This window comes from Eschrichtius robustus, chromosome 12 (genome assembly GCF_028021215.1).
Source record: "Eschrichtius robustus isolate mEscRob2 chromosome 12, mEscRob2.pri, whole genome shotgun sequence".
Taxonomy (NCBI): domain Eukaryota; kingdom Metazoa; phylum Chordata; class Mammalia; order Artiodactyla; family Eschrichtiidae; genus Eschrichtius; species Eschrichtius robustus.
The window spans coordinates 65,201,737-65,220,216 of NC_090835.1; the positions used below are offsets into that span (position 1 = coordinate 65,201,737).

General features: G+C 35.8%; 1 protein-coding gene across 2 annotated transcripts in view; it reads left to right on the forward strand.

Annotated features, from left to right (window-relative positions):
- Positions 1-244: 244 nt before the first annotated feature.
- The window catches only part of BMP5 (bone morphogenetic protein 5), a 119,189-nt gene continuing 100,953 nt past the window's right edge, over positions 245-18,480 (forward strand). For both annotated transcript variants that reach the window (XM_068557806.1, XM_068557807.1), the window contains exon 1: positions 245-734. In XM_068557806.1, the coding sequence (XP_068413907.1) occupies positions 245-734 (490 nt within the window). The remainder of the gene's footprint in view (positions 735-18,480) is intronic.

Consider the following 18,480-nt stretch of genomic DNA (forward strand, 5'->3'; position numbering starts at 1 on the left):
AACTGGAAATCTGAGTTTCAGCTTTCTTAGAAATAACTACTCTTGACATATTCCAATATATTGAAAATAGGGCAGGAAAATCAATGAGGATGTGTGTTCAGAAATGTCACTGTCATGAAGAATAGGTAAATTTGTTTTTCAGCTACTGGGGAAATATACCTCCTAAGAACTTAGATTTTTTTTTTTTTTTTTGGTAAGAGGACAAGAACGACTAAAAAATATCAACTTTTGCTTTTGGACAAAAATGCATCTGACTGTATTTTTACTTAGGGGTATTGTGGGTTGCCTCTGGAGCTGCTGGGTTCTAGTGGGTTCTGCGAAAGGAAGTTTGGGAGACAATCATGTTCACTCCAGTTTTATTTATAGAAGACTACGGAACCACGAAAGACGGGAAATACAGAGGGAAATTCTTTCTATCTTGGGTTTGCCTCACAGACCCAGACCATTTTCACCTGGAAAACAAGCTTCCTCTGCACCTCTCTTTATGCTGGACCTGTACAACGCCATGGCCAGTGAGGAGAACCCCGAGGAGCCGGAGTACTCTGTGAGGGCATCCCTGGCAGCAGAGACCAGGGGAGCCAGGAAGGGCTCCCCAGCCTCTCCCAATGGGTACCCTCGCCGCATCCAGTTGTCTCGAACGACTCCCTTGACCACCCAGAGTCCTCCTCTAGCCAGCCTACATGATGCCAACTTTCTGAATGATGCTGACATGGTCATGAGCTTTGTCAATTTAGGTATGTTGTTCGTTTATTTGTTAATCTATGTTATTGCAAAGTGGACGTTTTCCTAATGGTAAAGTAGCTGCCTGGTAGGTGGTCATGTTTATATAAAGTCATTTTCTATAACTCTCCTCTCCAGCTTCTGTTTCCTTTCTTTCATTGACATAAAATAAGATTTTGCCTTAGGCAACAAAGTCATATGTATATATATATATATTTTAATATAAAAAGCTAAAATTAAACACATGGTTTGGGTAAATTTGGGTCTTTTCACATCTTGTTAAAATTTCAACTTTGCTTAAATGTATGAATAAACAGGCAATAGTTTAAAAAAAGGAGAATTTATGAGGATAGCTAAGCTATGGGCAAAATAATAATCATAATAATAATAATGATGATGATGATGTAAGTATTTACAGATGGAAAAGTAAAAGCCAGATTCTGGACCATTTTTTTGGTTAGTAATTTAAAAGACATGTAAGTGTAATTTATATGCCACTTAAGAACTCTCATTTTAGTGAGGAAACTACTGTGAAAATATTGATGTGAAATTAATTAAGTTCAAATAATATTGTAAAAGATTACTATCAAAGACTTTCAGGGATAGATTCTGAAATTCTGTGAAAAATATTTTGGAAAAGAAGTTTCAATCTAACATTTTTTTAACTGTAATGATTAAAATATATTATACTTATTTGATTTTTTTCAGAGGCAAGAGAAATGTAAAACATTCTATGATGCTTTACTTATACAAAACTTTCCTTGTCATTTAAGATAAAAAAATTTCAATTGAAAAAGTCTTTAATTAGCAGTATGGTTAGCGAATAATTTAAAAAATTATGTTTTAGTGCTGATACTGACAATACCTAAAAAATTGATATTGACAATATCAAATGATAAGTTAGTGTCCAGTATTTCATCTTGCAATAATATTAAAGAGTCACCACTTTAAAATGATTTTATGGGGGCTGTAATTTTCTTTAAATTTTTTGGTAGTGACTGAAGGTGAAAATTTACTGTCTTTAAACATTCAAAAAAAAAACACATAGAGAGTATTTATTTTTGAAGACAAAACTTAATCAGTAAATTTAATCAATTTTAATGTTAGAACTTTTAAAACTTTATTTTAAAAGTGCAATCTGCTTGGACTTAAAATTGACATGTTTTATTACACATTTAATTTAAAACTTCCTCAAATAATATCTCAAAAAATATTCTTTGAAAAGTCAGATAGCAACAAATCTTAATAACACATGATGCTTTTATAATATGTGTTGCTTAATATGCCCTGCTCATTTGCTCTGAGCAATCCTAGCAGGAAGGATAAGGTGCCTAATAAATCATATGTTTCACGTTACAGGAGACAAAGCTCTCATTATAAGTTTTAGTAAGTCATCATTGGTTGCCTTAATCGGGTGTCCTGGGGGCCTTTTCTTCTACATGTAATTAAAAGGTTCCTTTGGAACTTTTAAGCCATTAAAATATATCTTAATTCTAAATTAGTTTGATTGCTTTTTCTTCATGAGTGGCATGCAAATGTGACTCATGGTATGTTTGAATTTGTAGCAATTTCTCAAGCTTATTCAATAATTTAAGTTAGTTTTAATATTTTCATAGAAAAAATGCAATTTAGCATGATTTACATATTCATAAAATAAATCACTGAAAAAATCAGTTCAGGTCATCTAAAATCTGACAGGAAAGACTGTGTTATGTTTTGTACTTTATAAAACAATAGCTCAGTCATGAATCTTTTCTAATAATATATTAAAATTGAATACTTTGATCATTCACAAGAGAGTGTATTTGTTTTTTCAGAAAGGAATGAAGTATGATTTTTGAACCCGTGCACCATTGTTCTATATAAATCTACATAGAATAAGAAAGCCAAAACCAATAATAAACAGTTTTATTCAAGGACTTTTAGGAACATTTTTATCGTTAAAGAATACTTATATTTTTAAATCAGTAGACTTTTGCTTATTTGTTTGGATTATAATAACAAAGCAGTTTATTAACTATACCATGAAATATAATTATTCATTTTACACTAGAGAAACAATACTGGATATAAGCTTCAGAAAATTTTTATTTATTTATTCTTATCATGCTTAACTTGCTGAGTAGTGATTCATCTTCAATAATAGACCGTATTGTTTTCTCCTTATTTAGTAATTCCAAATGAAATGTCTCACATGAAATTACTGACAAATTGATTGTGATACTAAGTGAGTTTTTCCTAGTAGTCTCTGAGGAAAATTGAACCACAGTTTTATTTTATTATCTTTAGACCATGCCTCCTAATATGTCCAAAGCTTATAGTCAATCACTACTTAGTAAAAAGCTTTAACTTCTGTATTTCTTCCATAATAAAATAGGTCAAAGTATACTTAGAAAGGGTAAGAGAGTAATATCATTATTAACAGTGCTAAGAATTTCAGTGCTTCTTACTGTAAAATTCATTAACCAATATTATCTGAAACTTTTTTCACTTTCTATAAGACTCAAAAGGATTTTATTCTATTTTTTTAGTATCTTAAAAGATATGTATATAGTGGAGATTGAGGGCAAATGATCAAATTAGCAAGAGGCAAGGGATTTGTATTGAGGAAGTCACCTGATATTTAAAAATGTGAAAAGAATCTGTTGACATTTCCCATAACAAGTTGAATTATATAAAATGGATCTAGTAGCATCCTTGTTATTAATGCCTGCCTGTGTCATTTTCAAGTCAAATAATGGATTTTCTACAATTATCTTGTCATTCAGAAAGACATTTTTTCCAACATAAGTTTTGCTCACCAAGAACAATTAAATTTAATTCAAACTCTGAATCAAATTTAACAAAATATCTATTTTTTAAAATTTCAGATGAGATTAGTTTTATGTTCATAAGCAAAAAGTAGAGTAGAATTTACTAGAAGAAAAAATAAAATGTGAATAAATTGCCTCAAGGCCAATGTAAACAACTAAAACCAAACACATTATTCTGACCTTTAAATTATTTTAGTGATTTGTTCACTTTGAAGAAACAAATATTAATTATTAATTGTGTGAAGAGAAACTTTCCGCCTTATTTTATTCATTATTCTTAGGCCAACTTTTGTCAGTCTCATAGTCTATAGCTTTTACAGATTGACTTCTCTGCTTTCTCCCTAAAACTAATGAATATCAGTGGAATTTTGCTTAGTCAATTCCACACTATTTAGTTAGTAACAAAAATATCTTTCTGGTAAATTTTTTCTTTTTCAAAAATGTTAAGTGTTAGTTTATATATCAAATACCTTTGCAAATGAAAAGAATGATTAGGTAAGTTGTTTGCAATATTTAAGCATATCTCTAGCTTACATAAACAAGTAGTGTATTTCTAAGATCTTTTAGTTAGAAACCAATTTGATTACTTGGTGATCATAAAATTAAAATGACATAACATTGTAGATGTTTTAGAGGAAATTACAAAAATCAGTCAACATAGGAAATTCACTTTTGTATTATTCTTTGTCTACATGTATTTCCCTGATAAAGAACTTCGGGTTTATTAATGGGCTTTGATCAGTTGGCTTGGAGTCAAATACTCAGATACAGTTCAAGAATGTATATTCATTCTCAAGCATAAAAGTATAAAAATGTGATGCTTACATTTTTTCATGTTTTATGACAACATATTTAACATGTTAAGGTATGAAATAGAAAAAAATGCTTAAACCCTTCTCCCCTACTTCCCCAAATCATTAAACTCCCTTGGTATTGGAAGAAAAAAAAAATGCTTATGCCCTCAGTTGACAGCTTTGAAAGACATCTTTGATATTTATTGTTGGTTTTGGCTGACTCAAGTGCCCAGTGGAGAGGAATTTATACACAGATCTACCTAAAGATGCCTATCTATGTAGTCTTTCCAACAGGGTTATTAACACTTGTGTAACATAAACGCACCTATAAACACACACACAAAATTTTTTTTTTGAGGAAAGAGGGATGGGATGGAAGGAAAGATGATCTAAAACCATTACAGTACATATTCATGGATTATGCCTGGAATAAGAAAAGGTAATACTGGGTAAAACAATCATTCTTTACAACTTTTCACTTTTGAAGAGAAAAGAAGTTACTGAGGGTGGAGACCTTTTTCTCTCTTCTTCATCAACCCTTGGCATTCATGAACGCACCCCAGGGGGATTCTTGTTCATCTCTAAAGCTATGTCCTTGCTGATTGATGAGCATGGCTGCAGAGATAGTTATAATCATAGTTTAATTAGAAGTTTTTTGCACGTTTGAATGGTCACTCACAAATCGCTAGTTTTAGAAGTTTAATCAGAAGTCATGGCTGGAGAGAAGAAGGTATGAAAACACACTGTAGAAGGGCTTGGGGCTGCTCACCCACCATCTCCAGCTCCTTCCCTTTCACTCTTCCATTTTTGCAATATCACCTCTCTCCTCCCCACCTCCTGCCCCTCCCATTTGTTGGCCTTTCTTCTGTAGTTCTAGGGCCTCTCCAGCTTCAGGCTTTCTTGGCATCCCTCTCCTGACTGCCCCCACCCTTCCTGGGGTCTGCCTTTGGTCCTTGTTTCTTCGTGGCTGAAGGCTTAGATGAGCTGAAAATCAATTCGTCACAGCTCCATCATTGAGGTACACTCTCCTGTTTTCTCTCTGTTGAGAAGGAAAAGGTTATGATGGGCCCATTGCAGCCTCCACCCATCAGGAGAAAAGCTCCCCAGGGCATCAGAACCTCTCTGGCTGTTGCATCCCCTTTAACTGTTTCTCTACCATCCCTTTCATCTTCACCTCCTCACCTCTCCCCGAGGATCCCATGGACTGAATTTAATTGTTTTTGCCATTCCTATTTTATAACAGTATTAAAATTTAAAAGGGGAAATTCAAGGGCAAGTTAAAAAAAAAAAAAGGGAAAAACGCACCACTGAACAAAAATAACGCTCATCAAAAATGCGATCCGTTTTTGGTTTATAAAACCCATTGGCTAATAGAATTTTTATGGAATACTCATGGCACGTCTGTAAAGAAATGAGGATTTCCTTTTTTAAGTTGAAGAGAGATGTTGAGAGAGCATAAAGAGATCAAGAGTAACGGTTGGAGACAGAGAACAATGAGGATGAGATGGAGAGTGAATAAGTATTTTTTAAAGCCCTGGAAAGGAGGAAAACGAATGAAATGAGTGTTAGGGGCCGTCTCTGGGCCTCGCAGGTGGAGGCTGCGGGGAAACCCTCTGTCTACCTCATCGTGACACTGCTGCTAGTACCACATCCCCAGCCACATCGGCTCCAGGGGGAAATCCTTTCATCCTTCCAGACTGAAACACCGAAGCGGGGCAAAGAGAGGGGGCGCTCTCAGTGTGTGTGTACAAGGAGCACACAGACAGGCTACTCACATTTACAGTCATAAATAATGTGGTAACTCAGCTTGAAAAAACCATAGGTTAAAGGAAGAGGCTTCCCTGATGCAGAGAGGGGCTGAGATCAGAGGAGCCACTGAAAGGGTGGGAGGGAAACAATGCATCCCTTGTTCTAGGGAATATTTATGAGTGCTTCTTTGCACCTTCAGTTCATATTTTATTGCCTGGGCTGTGGGGTTTCCCCATTTGCTCATCTCTTAAAATAATACCCTTGGCTAAGATATCCTTTAAAATACACCAGTCAGCCCTGACAACTGGCACATTTATTTGGGGGGAGAAGGAAGCTGTTGTGATGTTGATGTCTAAAGGGAATGTTTAAGATCCAGTCATGGAGCTTAAAATTATGACAGTGTGATAAAAATCATAGTGGGAGTATTCACCTGCCTTTTTTGGAGATGTTTACAAGAAGCTACGTAACCAAGTAGTAACCCCAGGTTTGTACGAGTCTTATCTAAACGGCTATGATAAAATGATAATCTAATAAGGTAGAAAGAAAATCTATTAAAGTGTACAATGTTTAAAATGAGCAAAAAAAAGTCATTTGTAGATTTGTAAGAAGGTTCTTTAGTGGTGTTGGGAGAAAGGGAAATAACAACAAACCTTCATAACCAAAGAAAGTACATATCTACACTTGGAAGGCAGTGAATTACATACACATTATACAAAACGTAGAAACCCAGACCTTGTGTAATGTTAAATTGTTTGATCGGTATAGAAATGAAACAAAGGTTTCATTATTTTATAATTATCTTATAATTTCTAAGATGATGAAGATCCCTGCCTTTACGATGATGTGTCTTTTCATTTTACTTTTCATAAACAATGGAGTCTTGGGGCTTGCCTTACAAAAACAACCCTGCATTTTAGAAATAAATACATCTAATTACATTATCTCTTACATATTGTGTTTATTTAACTTCTTTTTGGAAGAAAATAACAATTTTATTGTTCTTGTGGTTTAACAGCTTTCCTGAAGTTGTTTGCAATAAAGAAAATAGTTTAAAGAGGTTAGATGCAAATCTCACTTAGATTTTATGCAGGCCTATGAAACATGTCAACATCAAAAGATTTATTAACATTTACAGACCCCTTCAGCTATGCTGTCCTGATATGAGAAATTCAATATTATTTGTTGTACACAGATTTCCTGTCCTCAGTGAAACTTTGCTATTAGCCTTCCTATAGAGGGAGAGGCAGTCTATTTTCAGAATTCTGAGTCCATGGCATATTACTGCTCAAACGGCTTTAAGATTTAATTATAAATGAAACCTAATTGTAGTGTAGCATAGAAGAAGCCAGCCTGCCTGGATTAGGATTCCATAGCCTACACTTTCTTGCAGGGTGACCTTGGGCAAATTACAAATTTGTAATTTGGGCAAATGTGTCTCTCATTCCTTGCTTAAGAAGGGCTGGTGATAATAATACCATCTTCCTCCTTGGGTACTGAGAGGATTAAATGAGTTAATCACATACAATTTTAAGAAGAGTATTTGGAACCTAGTGAGACCTCTCGAAATGGCCATTATTGTTATTGTTACTGGAATTTCATTTGTAGCCAACATCTGTACCACATTTGCAGGAGCAGCTAAGTAATTCATGGAGCCCAATGTAAAATGGAAATGTGGGGCCACTTGTTTAAGAGTTATCAGGAATTCCAAGATGGTGGCAGCAGGGTATTAGACCCGATGCGGGACCCTCCTGAGTACATATTTGATGACATGTTACACTAGCAGGAATCAAGCCCTATTCATCCTTTTCTTATCCCCAGTGGAAAGAGACAATATGCACAAAGTGCATCATTTGAGGAGAGTTTAATTAATGTTATAATATTTCTAATGTTGTAGGTGGGGCTTTCTGGAAAAACTGGAGATAATGCAGAACGTGGAAAAGCAGGGGAGCCTTCTTTCATGACTCCTAGGATGGGACGAGAGCAGAAACAGTTACCAGAAATCTTAGAGGAGGACTGTAGAGGGAAGGCACCCTGACGGGAACAGTGGCCTTTGTGAGAGCGATGCCAGGCAACCAACCCCAATGGACTCAGCAGGGAGGGAGGTCAAGCAGTAAATACCCAGACCTTACTTTTCCGCTGTCTTTCCCATTGGCTGATCTTCACTGAAAGCCAAGGGCCGTGGAGCCCATTGGATCAGCTCCCGAAAAGTCAGCCTCTCCGTGTAGAGAGCTGAGCAGAGAAACAGGGAGAGTGTATATTGAGGCATCAACTGAAGATATTGGGGACAAATGGATAGATGCATATTGAGTGTTTAGTCAACAAGAGTTCTAGAATCACTTCAATTTCAGTGCAAGTTACTGATAGGTATGTTAATCCTTGTCCTGGTCAATTTATTGCAAAATTTAAGAGATAAGCATAATATAGTGTGAGAACTAATTATGTCACAAGTTGGTGAAGTGGCAAAAACAGGCATGGCATGCTGAAAAAAAATTCTTAATTGTATCTGGATCAGTAATTTCACATGATATATTAAAACTGTTTTAGAGAAAACTTAAATTAGAGACAAAACCCACAATACAAACAGCAGACTACCATTGCCAATCACAAAACTCAGTAGAGAAAGCACTAGAATATACGCAGATTCGTAGGGCAAATATAAAGGGCAATATGTGTTTTCAATCTCTAGGCCTGTTGATTCTCAATTCTATGTCATTCTTCCTGAAAGGACCCGTGACTGTGTGTTAAAGTTTTGTGAATTCTGAGTGGAACCATATAAAATTCTCCACAGTGCATGTTGCAGGTAAAAATCATTTCAGGAGGAGGCAAATTCAGATGATTGTCTTTCTTCTTTGCTACCTTTCCTCTCCCCTAGCAGAGTTCCTGTGACTCACAGATGTGGAATTTCGTGGGGGAGCAGGTGTGTCTGCTGTTTAGTTCTCATAAATAACCAACCTCTAAGCCTCGAGGCCAGAGCCATTCCCCTACCCTTTAATCCCAGAGGAGCTTTGAGTAGAACAGCTTCTTTCCAGTATAAACTCTGTTCCCCTTCAAAGCTTTGAAGGATGGAAATTTTAGCCTGCTTTTGCTTCTATAATTATCAAAAGCAGAGGAAGGGTGAGTTGGACTTGGAAATGATGTAGGCTCCTCTGCAAATAACTTTGATGCAGACATTGAAGACTCATTTAGTGAGGAAGAGGTGAAGGTCATCAATTCTATAAGTCTTATGGTTAATATTTTGTAGATGTTTTCTTTGCTCAGAGTGAGGAGGGGTTATTTGGTTCTCTAACCCTCTCAGGCGGGTTTAAGTGTAAGGGTTTTGGAGTCACACTGGTTCGAATATCAGCTTTGCATTAACACCTGCATATCTTTGAACAAACTAGTTCACTTCGTGGGACTGTTCCCTCATCTGTAAAGAGATCATAATACAGAATTGTAGTTAGGACTTAATAAGGCAAGGGGATAGGTCTTTGAGCCGACATGAGCAAAGGATGCAATTAACGATCCCTATTGCTTTTATAACTCCTTCTACTAGAAGAAGATCCATGCTGTTTTAATGTTTGAGTTGGTATTCTACGCCCAGTCCACCAGACATTGTCAGATAATTTTCTATCTGAAACTGTGGAACATTATGCACATGACTTTTGCTCCATCCAAAAGAAAATGAACTTGAATTTCAGGGACTCTGTCTTCAAATTGGTCAGTTGATGGGCTCTGCTCCCTCCTTGGGGTGTCCAAGGAAAGGTCAGTCCACGACCGAGATTTTGGGTAACTGTGGGGCTTCCCTGTGATCACCTGAAGGCAACACTTTCTGTGAGTTGCTGTTGAAAGGTGCTTTTCAATTACTTTTGGTCCCTTTCCTAGAATGAACCCGACATTCTACTTTAGTTCCAGATATTACCTGTACCATTTCCTTGCTTGTTATGGAGAAGGGGAAACTAATGGCAGGCCAAATTAATAATATAGAATTAGAAAACATGTGGTGGTGAAGGCTGGGCAATCCCTAAAAGACCCTTTTGAAAGACAGGAAGAAAAAAATCTTGAGTTCGAAAGCTTATTTTCAGAAGCCAACTTGTGTTTTTTTTTTAGTTTTAATTTTGCAAAATGTTGATTCATGATGAAAATATTGGTGAATAAACTCCTGAACTCTAAAAGAGGAAAGCCACTCTGTTCAAATAATCATTCAATCCTGGCACTGTTAGTGTTGTCTGTTAATCAGATCATGTTTGAATTTATGATTTTCTAATTTGTAGCTGTTCTCATTACTATTTTGTATTATTATCATTTTGTTTCTATTTCAAACAATTCAGCCTCAAGCATTTTGACTTTCCTTGACTATTTCTTTGGGTTTTTTTTTTTTTTTTCAGATGACAGTCAGATCCTTTTATTAATTTTCCTGAATTGTTTCTTGTTATAATATTTTAAAGCAGCATGGGAACTTATGAGTTTTATCCAAAAAGTCACACAGAAGGCCATGCATGAACTGTGGACCTCTTCTGATTACAGTATCCATATTGTAAAGTCATCACATAGACTTATGATATTTCCTAATACGTTGAGTGGGAAAATATGGATTTATTGGTTTTTCATTGTTTGATAACTTGCTAAAGATAAGTCATTACGATGCTCTTTGCTAAAGTTTTCATTGTGGTGAGTGAACTTTTACACTAAAATATGGATTCCAAAATTTATTGGCATGTTCAAATCAACAATTAAGATTTTTTTGTTCCATACTGACATATCAAAAACAGTTAGCATTTTACAGTTATTTACTTGGCGGAAGAATTTATCAGAATTAAGCAAGCTGTTTATCATTGTTTTTTTGTGTGTGTATGTGATACATTTAAAGTATATGACATTGTCACATAATTTTAAATGATAGTATAGTTGTAGCAACAATGACAACAATTAAATATAATTCCTGTGCCGGGAACTGGACTAAGTGATTTACATGCATTATTTTAGTTAATCTGTGTCTCAGTTTTATGGGTAAATATTTTTCTGTTCCCATTTATTGGTGTGAAAATTGAGACTCATCAGAGGTTAAATAACTAACAAAGATCACCAACCTGGTAAATGGCAGAATCAGTACTGGGACAACGATCTGTCTGGCTATACATTTTTTTGTTCTTTGTCACTACTCTTTAGCTAGGTAACCTACTTTTGAAATATATAGACAGCAGTGCAACTTCTAACAACAATAATCATCGTTTTCACTTTTGTACATCACTTTAGCATCCAGCACTTAGGAAAGTGGATATGACCCCACAATACACATCTGTGGGCACTGGAGATCTGAGTGGTCATTCATTCAGTCATTGGGCAAATGGAACTGACTACCTACTATTGGGTCAGGCACTGTGGAAAGACTCTGCCTATCCCACTGCCAAGATCACAGGGCAAGAGGAGCCAGGTCCAGGCCCAGAGTCCCTGATTCTTGTGCCAGGATTCTTTTGCTCAATGTCACCAACTTTCAAGAAATCACACAAAAGTTCCAGCACCAAGTAAAAAGAAAGCACTAACAAACATTATCTGAAAGAATGTATTGCTTTGTTGTTGAAACAACCAGACAGAATTAATCTATTGTGTGCAGAGAAAATAGTTTTCAAACCTAAATTACTTTAAAGACAATTTAAAAAAAAAAAGCTTCTTACCAGCAAACAGAACCTAAGGAAACCTGTTAGTCCAAAAAGCATAAGGCAGAGGTAGAACCAATCTTCAGCAAAGCTTAGGGACTCTGAAACCTTCTGTGTAATGGGTAGAACTTTACCAATAGGAGATATATCCCTTAAAACCACTAGGTGATTTTAGGGGGAAATATCTCAAAAGGAGGTTCACATTTTACACTGCATGCTTACTGCACGTTCCAGACCTAAGTGTGTCTTAAACATTCATTATTTATTTGTGCTGTACTTAGGAAATAGGGGTAAAGGTCATACAGTTTTTCAACTTTAAGTTATTTGATCTGTCTAAATCTTGACCCCAGACCCTAACTTACTTCTTCATTTGTGTGCTAACAAGCTTGTGTTCAGTGTCTCCTTTGTCACTGTACACACTGCACGTGATGTGGATTCAGGACATAATGAGTCATTGAAGACACATTTTACCATGTAGGGAGTGACAGAGAATTCCAAGAATTGGTATACAGACCTCTTGGATACATGTCTTTGAATCTACTCAGGATCCTGAGCATTAGACCATTATTACTTCAACTTGATTGTTGAGAAACATTGACAAATATTTTACCACTGTTTTACTCTTTACCAACAATCTGTTGTGATCATGAAATGCACTTATACAGCAAAATGTGGATCTAAGTCTCCTGGGGCGCCATGCCCCCGACTGGTGTTTACCTGTGAGTTCATATCAACAAACACCAGATCATCAAAATGAAATAATAAAAGAAGCCCTTAAGATTTATAATGATTTCTGCTCTACTGAAATTCACTGTCTTCCACAGCTAACACTTATTTGGTGCTTATAAATTACCAGACAGAGTGCTAATAGCATTTCAAGTGCTAACATTTAATTCCCACAAAATTACCCTATTTTACAGATGAGGAAACTGAGACCCAGAGATGTTAAGGCATTGGTCCGAAGTACTACATCTTGTAAGAGGAGGAACTGGATTCAGAATCTAAGCTGCTCCCTGCTGTACTGTGTTGCCTTTGTAGATGCTGTTGGGAAGACTGTTGGTTGGGACATGGTTTGAATTCTATCAAGTTCTATATATTTTTCCAACATTTCCCATATTGGATTTGGAATATTTTTACTTCATTAGTAATGCTTTACGTTTTAGGGAAAAAAAATTTCTAGTGATGAATTTACCAAGAGTGTTATCCCTGGAGTTGGGCTCCTCCAGGCCTTCTTCTGAACTGGGATGCTTTGGCCTTCTGAAGGAGGCAAATCCTCATAATACTCACAAGGCAGAGGGAGGCAAGTATTTTGAAGACACCGGTGATACTGACCTTTGTGCCATGCAACCATCTGGCCAGTAATGAGGAATGGAAAGGGGATTTGTGTTGATTCCCACCTTCAAAAGACAGACTTGGGATGAACAGGAGTAATGTTTGGCAAACTAGAAAAGAGGTAGAATTTCAAAGTTGCAAACAGTAATGGGCCTCAAAAACAATGGTTGGAGGTTGGAATAAATAACCGTGAGTTCATTTGGATGCTGGAAAACTACCAAAATTCTGGCCAGTGTAGAAGGACACATAACAGGGTTGCCCTGCACCAAAGGATGAGTGCCTTGTCACAGCTTTTCTGACCTAATCCTGGACTGGCCAGTGAATGTCATGAGATACCTACTAGACTAGAAGTTTGGGCTACAGGACCATCTAAACCTACAAGTGAGGAAGTTCCTGCTGTTGCAGATGGGAACTCTGGCAGCTAGCCTCTGCTCCATCCTGCTAGTTGTGGCTGAAGTCTCCTCTGTATGCTATATAACACTGAACACTCCACACTGAACGCATATCTCTTGATCTGTAGCAGCTACAGCCCTAATCTCTTGCACGTGTAAAGTGAGTGCCTTTCACATAACTCACTCATTGCCCCTATATCACACTGAAGTTAAATCTGTTATTTCTGCTCCTCATGTATTTTATAAATTAAAAGCTAAGACCTTGGGATAATTAATTTTTTTTCCAAGAGAAAGTATTTCTAGGATGAAGTGTCTGAGGGCAGCTGCCCTCAGTTTCAGCTGCCCTCAGCCTCAATACCAAGCCAAGAAATCAAAAAAGGACTTGTAAAAAGCAGGGATGATTGTTCATGTATCAACTCTTACCAAAATGCCTGAGGACTAATTTCTGCTTTGAAAAGCAAGTCAAGCAGTAGCTGCAGAGTAAAGATGAGCATCTAAGATGGCACCTGTTTCTTTTTAAAAATTCTGTTTTCTTTCTCTCTCTCCTCCCTTTACCTAACTGCTCCGACCCAATCAACCCATGGCCTGATTGTAATGTAAGGGGAAGTGTGAACGATCTCAATATCTGACTTCTAAAAACTTAGACTGAGATGTACTTAGAAGGTCTGAAGATAAAATTATTGTTTATGAATGGATAAAAAATCCTATTTAATTTTAATTCCACTAACTTCATTGACATATAATAACTCAAGCCCATGCTGAATCATGATTGTTTAAATTTCTTGGCCACTTTCAATCACTGACTCTTTTTAATCAGAATTCTTAGTATTTGTAAGGGGATTTCATTGAAAGCATTTCAAGTCCTTCTAGGGAGTGAATCTGAAATTTTATAGTCAAATAAATTTGAAGGATGCTGAGAAACAGTAATTAAATAAGGTTTGATATTTCCAAGAGGAGACTTCTCAGTATCTTTATTACGCTAATGGGCATGGTGAATCTCTGCAAGGAGGATGTGGGTTATAGGGTTTCCTGTGCACATTGGACTCTGGAACTCTTCTGACAGAGCACCATGGGTACCTGGGGTTACAGGGAACTCACTCTGACAAAAGCTCTTCCACGTGGAAATCCTATTATATAAAAGCCATTTTGGAAATACGGCAAGCAGAGCATTATGATAAGCTAATTTGCTGACACCATGGCCACTTTATCTCCAAAATTAAAAAGAAGCAGGGGCTTCCCTGGTGGCGCAGTGGTTGAGAATCTGCCTGCTAATGCAGGGGACACGGGTTCGAGCCCTGGTCTGGGAAGATCCCACATGCCGCGGAGCGACTAGGCCCTTGAGCCACAACTACTGAGCCTGCGCGTCTGGAGCCTGTGCTCCACAACAGGAGAGGCCGCGATAGTGAGAGGCCCGCGCACCGCGATGAAGAGTGGCCCCTGCTCGCCGCAACTAGAGAAAGCCCTCGCACAGAAACGAAGAACCAACATAGCAATCAATCAATCAATCAATCAATCAATCAATCAATCTTTAAAAAAAAAAAAGAAGCAGGGAATAAAGACTCAGACGTAGAGAACGGCCTTGAGGACACAGGGGTGGAAGGGGAAGCTGGGAAGAAGTGAGAGAGTAGCAATGACATATATACAGTACCAAATGTAAAACGGATGGCTAGTGGGAAGCTGCTGCATAGCACAGGGAGATCAGCTCGGTGCTTTGTGATGACCTAGAGGGGTGGGATGGGGAGGGTGGGAGGGAGGCTCAAGAGGGAGGGGATATGGAGATATAGGTATACATGTAGCTGATTCACTTTGTCGTACAGCAGAAACTAGCACAACATTGTAAAGCAATTATACTCCAATAAAGATATTTTTAAAAAAAGAAATTAAAAAAAAAAAAGAAAAAAATCCATGACATTAAGAAAAACTAAAGAGGAACAATTGAAATTATTTTTGATAATATATTTTCCTTAATCCAATATATCCAAATGTTACTGTTTCAATATGTACTCAATATAAAAAAGTTAACGAGATATTAAAAAAAAGAAGGAAAAAGTTTAAATTCTATTATCTAGAATGACCGTTGTTTATATTTTTATGTATTTCTTTCCATACTTTTCAAACATACATTTTTCATAGACTTGAGCAATGTTTATGCAATGTTGTACCCTTAGTTTATTCTTGATTTTTTAGTATATGACTTTTCTCATTTCTTTGCGTGCTCTTTATGGGCATATTTTTAATGACAGTAATATTTCAGCTGAAAAATTCATTTGTGTAAACATTCTTTTATAGTTGGGCATGTAATTTTTCCAGTTTTTACTATTATATATTCTATTGCAATGGATATCTCTCTCTATATAAGTGTTCATAAACATTTTAAACAATTTCTGATCATTTTTCTTAGAGTCTGTTCTTAAAAAGTGAATTATTAAAAAAAAAGATATGATTGTCTTTTAAATCTCCTGAAAAATATTACTAAATTTTTTTCCAGTAAACTTCTTTCAATTACTATTTGCACCAACAGTAAATGCTAGAACTATTTTATCATACTGAAACCTATATTAAATCTAACATATTTACATTCTTGATAATCTTAAACATCTTTTTTTGAATTTGTATTTCTTCCAAGATCGATTCTTTTATATATCTATTGGCCATTTATATCGTCTCTTTGGGGAGTCGTATTTTGATATTTTTGTTCATTTTTCTAGTTACCTTATCTCATTGTTGCTTATGCTTAGAAATTCCTCCTGTGTTTAGGTATTTAATAATTATTCGCTTCTAATTTTTAAATTTTTTATGTTTTGATTTCTCGCTTTCCACCTCACTTGTCATTTGTGTATAACAGTCATGGGAAAACACTCCGTTATTTAACGTTATTTAAGAGTTTGGAAAATATTCCATCCACATCCCACTCTAGAAATAACTGCTCAAAGGTGCAATGTAGCTGATTCCTGGAATAGAAATCAAGAAGAATGGGGAATTCATAGTCTTCAAGGAACCACAGTTTGAGAATTAAAATCAGCTGAACAAATAAATTTGGGCTAAATAACCTTACACCCAAATAATCTCCTGTAATTTAATTATAAAACATGCATTTACAGATGACCTAAGAACAGGGCTGGCAGAGGGGTATAAGTATCTCATTGATTATAGTACTTAAAGGTGGCATTTGAGGATTGCAGAGAAAGAGCACTAAGTAAATATGCACATTATTTTTAAATTGATTAGCCATTGCCTGCATTTACCCACAAAAAACATACTTTCTAGTTTAGTATCAAGTTTGTTTTTTGAGTCTAAATCTTTTTCACAGAATCCCGAGATGGTTTGGAATTACTTTTGCCATCAGCCCTTGTTTAAATGATCACAGTGATGTGGAATATTCATGACCCACTTCCATCACCTTGACCTCTTTAGTACCTTCTTGGCTGATAGCTACATCTGAGATTTAGGAAGAGTGCCAGGATATGCCTGCACTTTTGTTTTGGCTAAATCTGGTCTTTAAATCATGATTTTTCATTACATGTGTTCATAATCTTATCAATATCTCTTAGCCCTGAAAAGTTCAATACTGTATCATAGTGTATAGTTTTCAAAAAAGACATTTAAGCAACAGCTAGAAATCCAAATATTAGTACGATGGTGTCCTAACTGCAAAAATAACTCAGCTAAAGTGACAATCAAATAATTAGATAAATTCTGAATCAAGGAATAAAGTATATCACAGATATACAAGCAGAAGAAATCAAGGGTCAGAATTTTATATCAGGAAGTATAAGGTCCAAGGGAAAATGAATGACATTGAACAGAGCAAGTCACTATGATCATGGGCTATATAAAACAACAAAACTCCAGCATTGCCAAATCTTTATATGGGAAGTAATAAATCAAAATGCACAAAACAAAAATTGTTAAAAGTGTAAGTAAAAATTGATAAAAACAAATTTGTAGTATGAAATCCTACCATACAATTAAAACTGCATGATAGAATACACACACACACACACACACAAATATAAAACAAAAATATACTTGACTAATACAATTAATGAAGTTAAATTAATTGACATATCTCAAGGATTGTACTTTGAAATATATTGACATGTATCAAATTGTGTAGAGTATATACTTTTTCTGAGATTCCATGGACTGTTTACATAAATCACTAATTGGATGATACATAAATTCAAAATATTATAAAAGTTATGGAAAGCCAATAGGCACATAAAACCATGTTCAACATCATCAGTCATTAGGGAAATGCTATTTAAAACACAATAAGAGCACTACACATCATAAAAATAGCTAAAAAGGAAAAAGGAAAAAACAAAACAACAAAACCTCCCAGTACAAATGCTGGTAAAGACATGGAGCTCTCATAAATTGCTGGTAAGAACACAAAATGACACAGCCACTTTGAAAAAAATCTTGGCAGTTTCTTATAATATTACACATACACTATCCATCGTGACCCCGATATTTCACTTCTAGGTATTTACTATAGAGAAATGAAATCCTAGGTTCACATAAAAACCTGTGCATAAATGTTTACAGAGGCTCTCTTCATAATTGCCCCAAAGTGCAAAGAACTTAAATGTCCTTCAGTGGCTGAATGGTTAAACAGACGGTGGCATATCCATTCAATGGAATTCTCAACAATAAAAAGGAAAGAACTATTGATACATGTTAATACATAGATGAACTTAAATTACATTTTTCTAAGTGAAAAACCACCAGACCCATATTGTATGATTTTATTTATATGAAGTTCTAGGAAAAGCAAAACTATAGAGATAGGGAACAGATGAGTATTTGCCAGGGAGTAAAGATAGGCAAGAGTTTGATTAGAGAGAAGCTGAAGGATGTTGATAGAACTGTTGTGAATCTTGGTTGTGGTGGTGGTCACAGATCTCTGCATTTGTCAAAATACACAGAACTAATAGCAGGTTTTACTTGTGAAAGTACGTTACAAAGAGGCAGATATTTTATATGCCATATTTACAATTGAATATTCATAAAATACATAATAACTCTATTTAAAAATAAATTT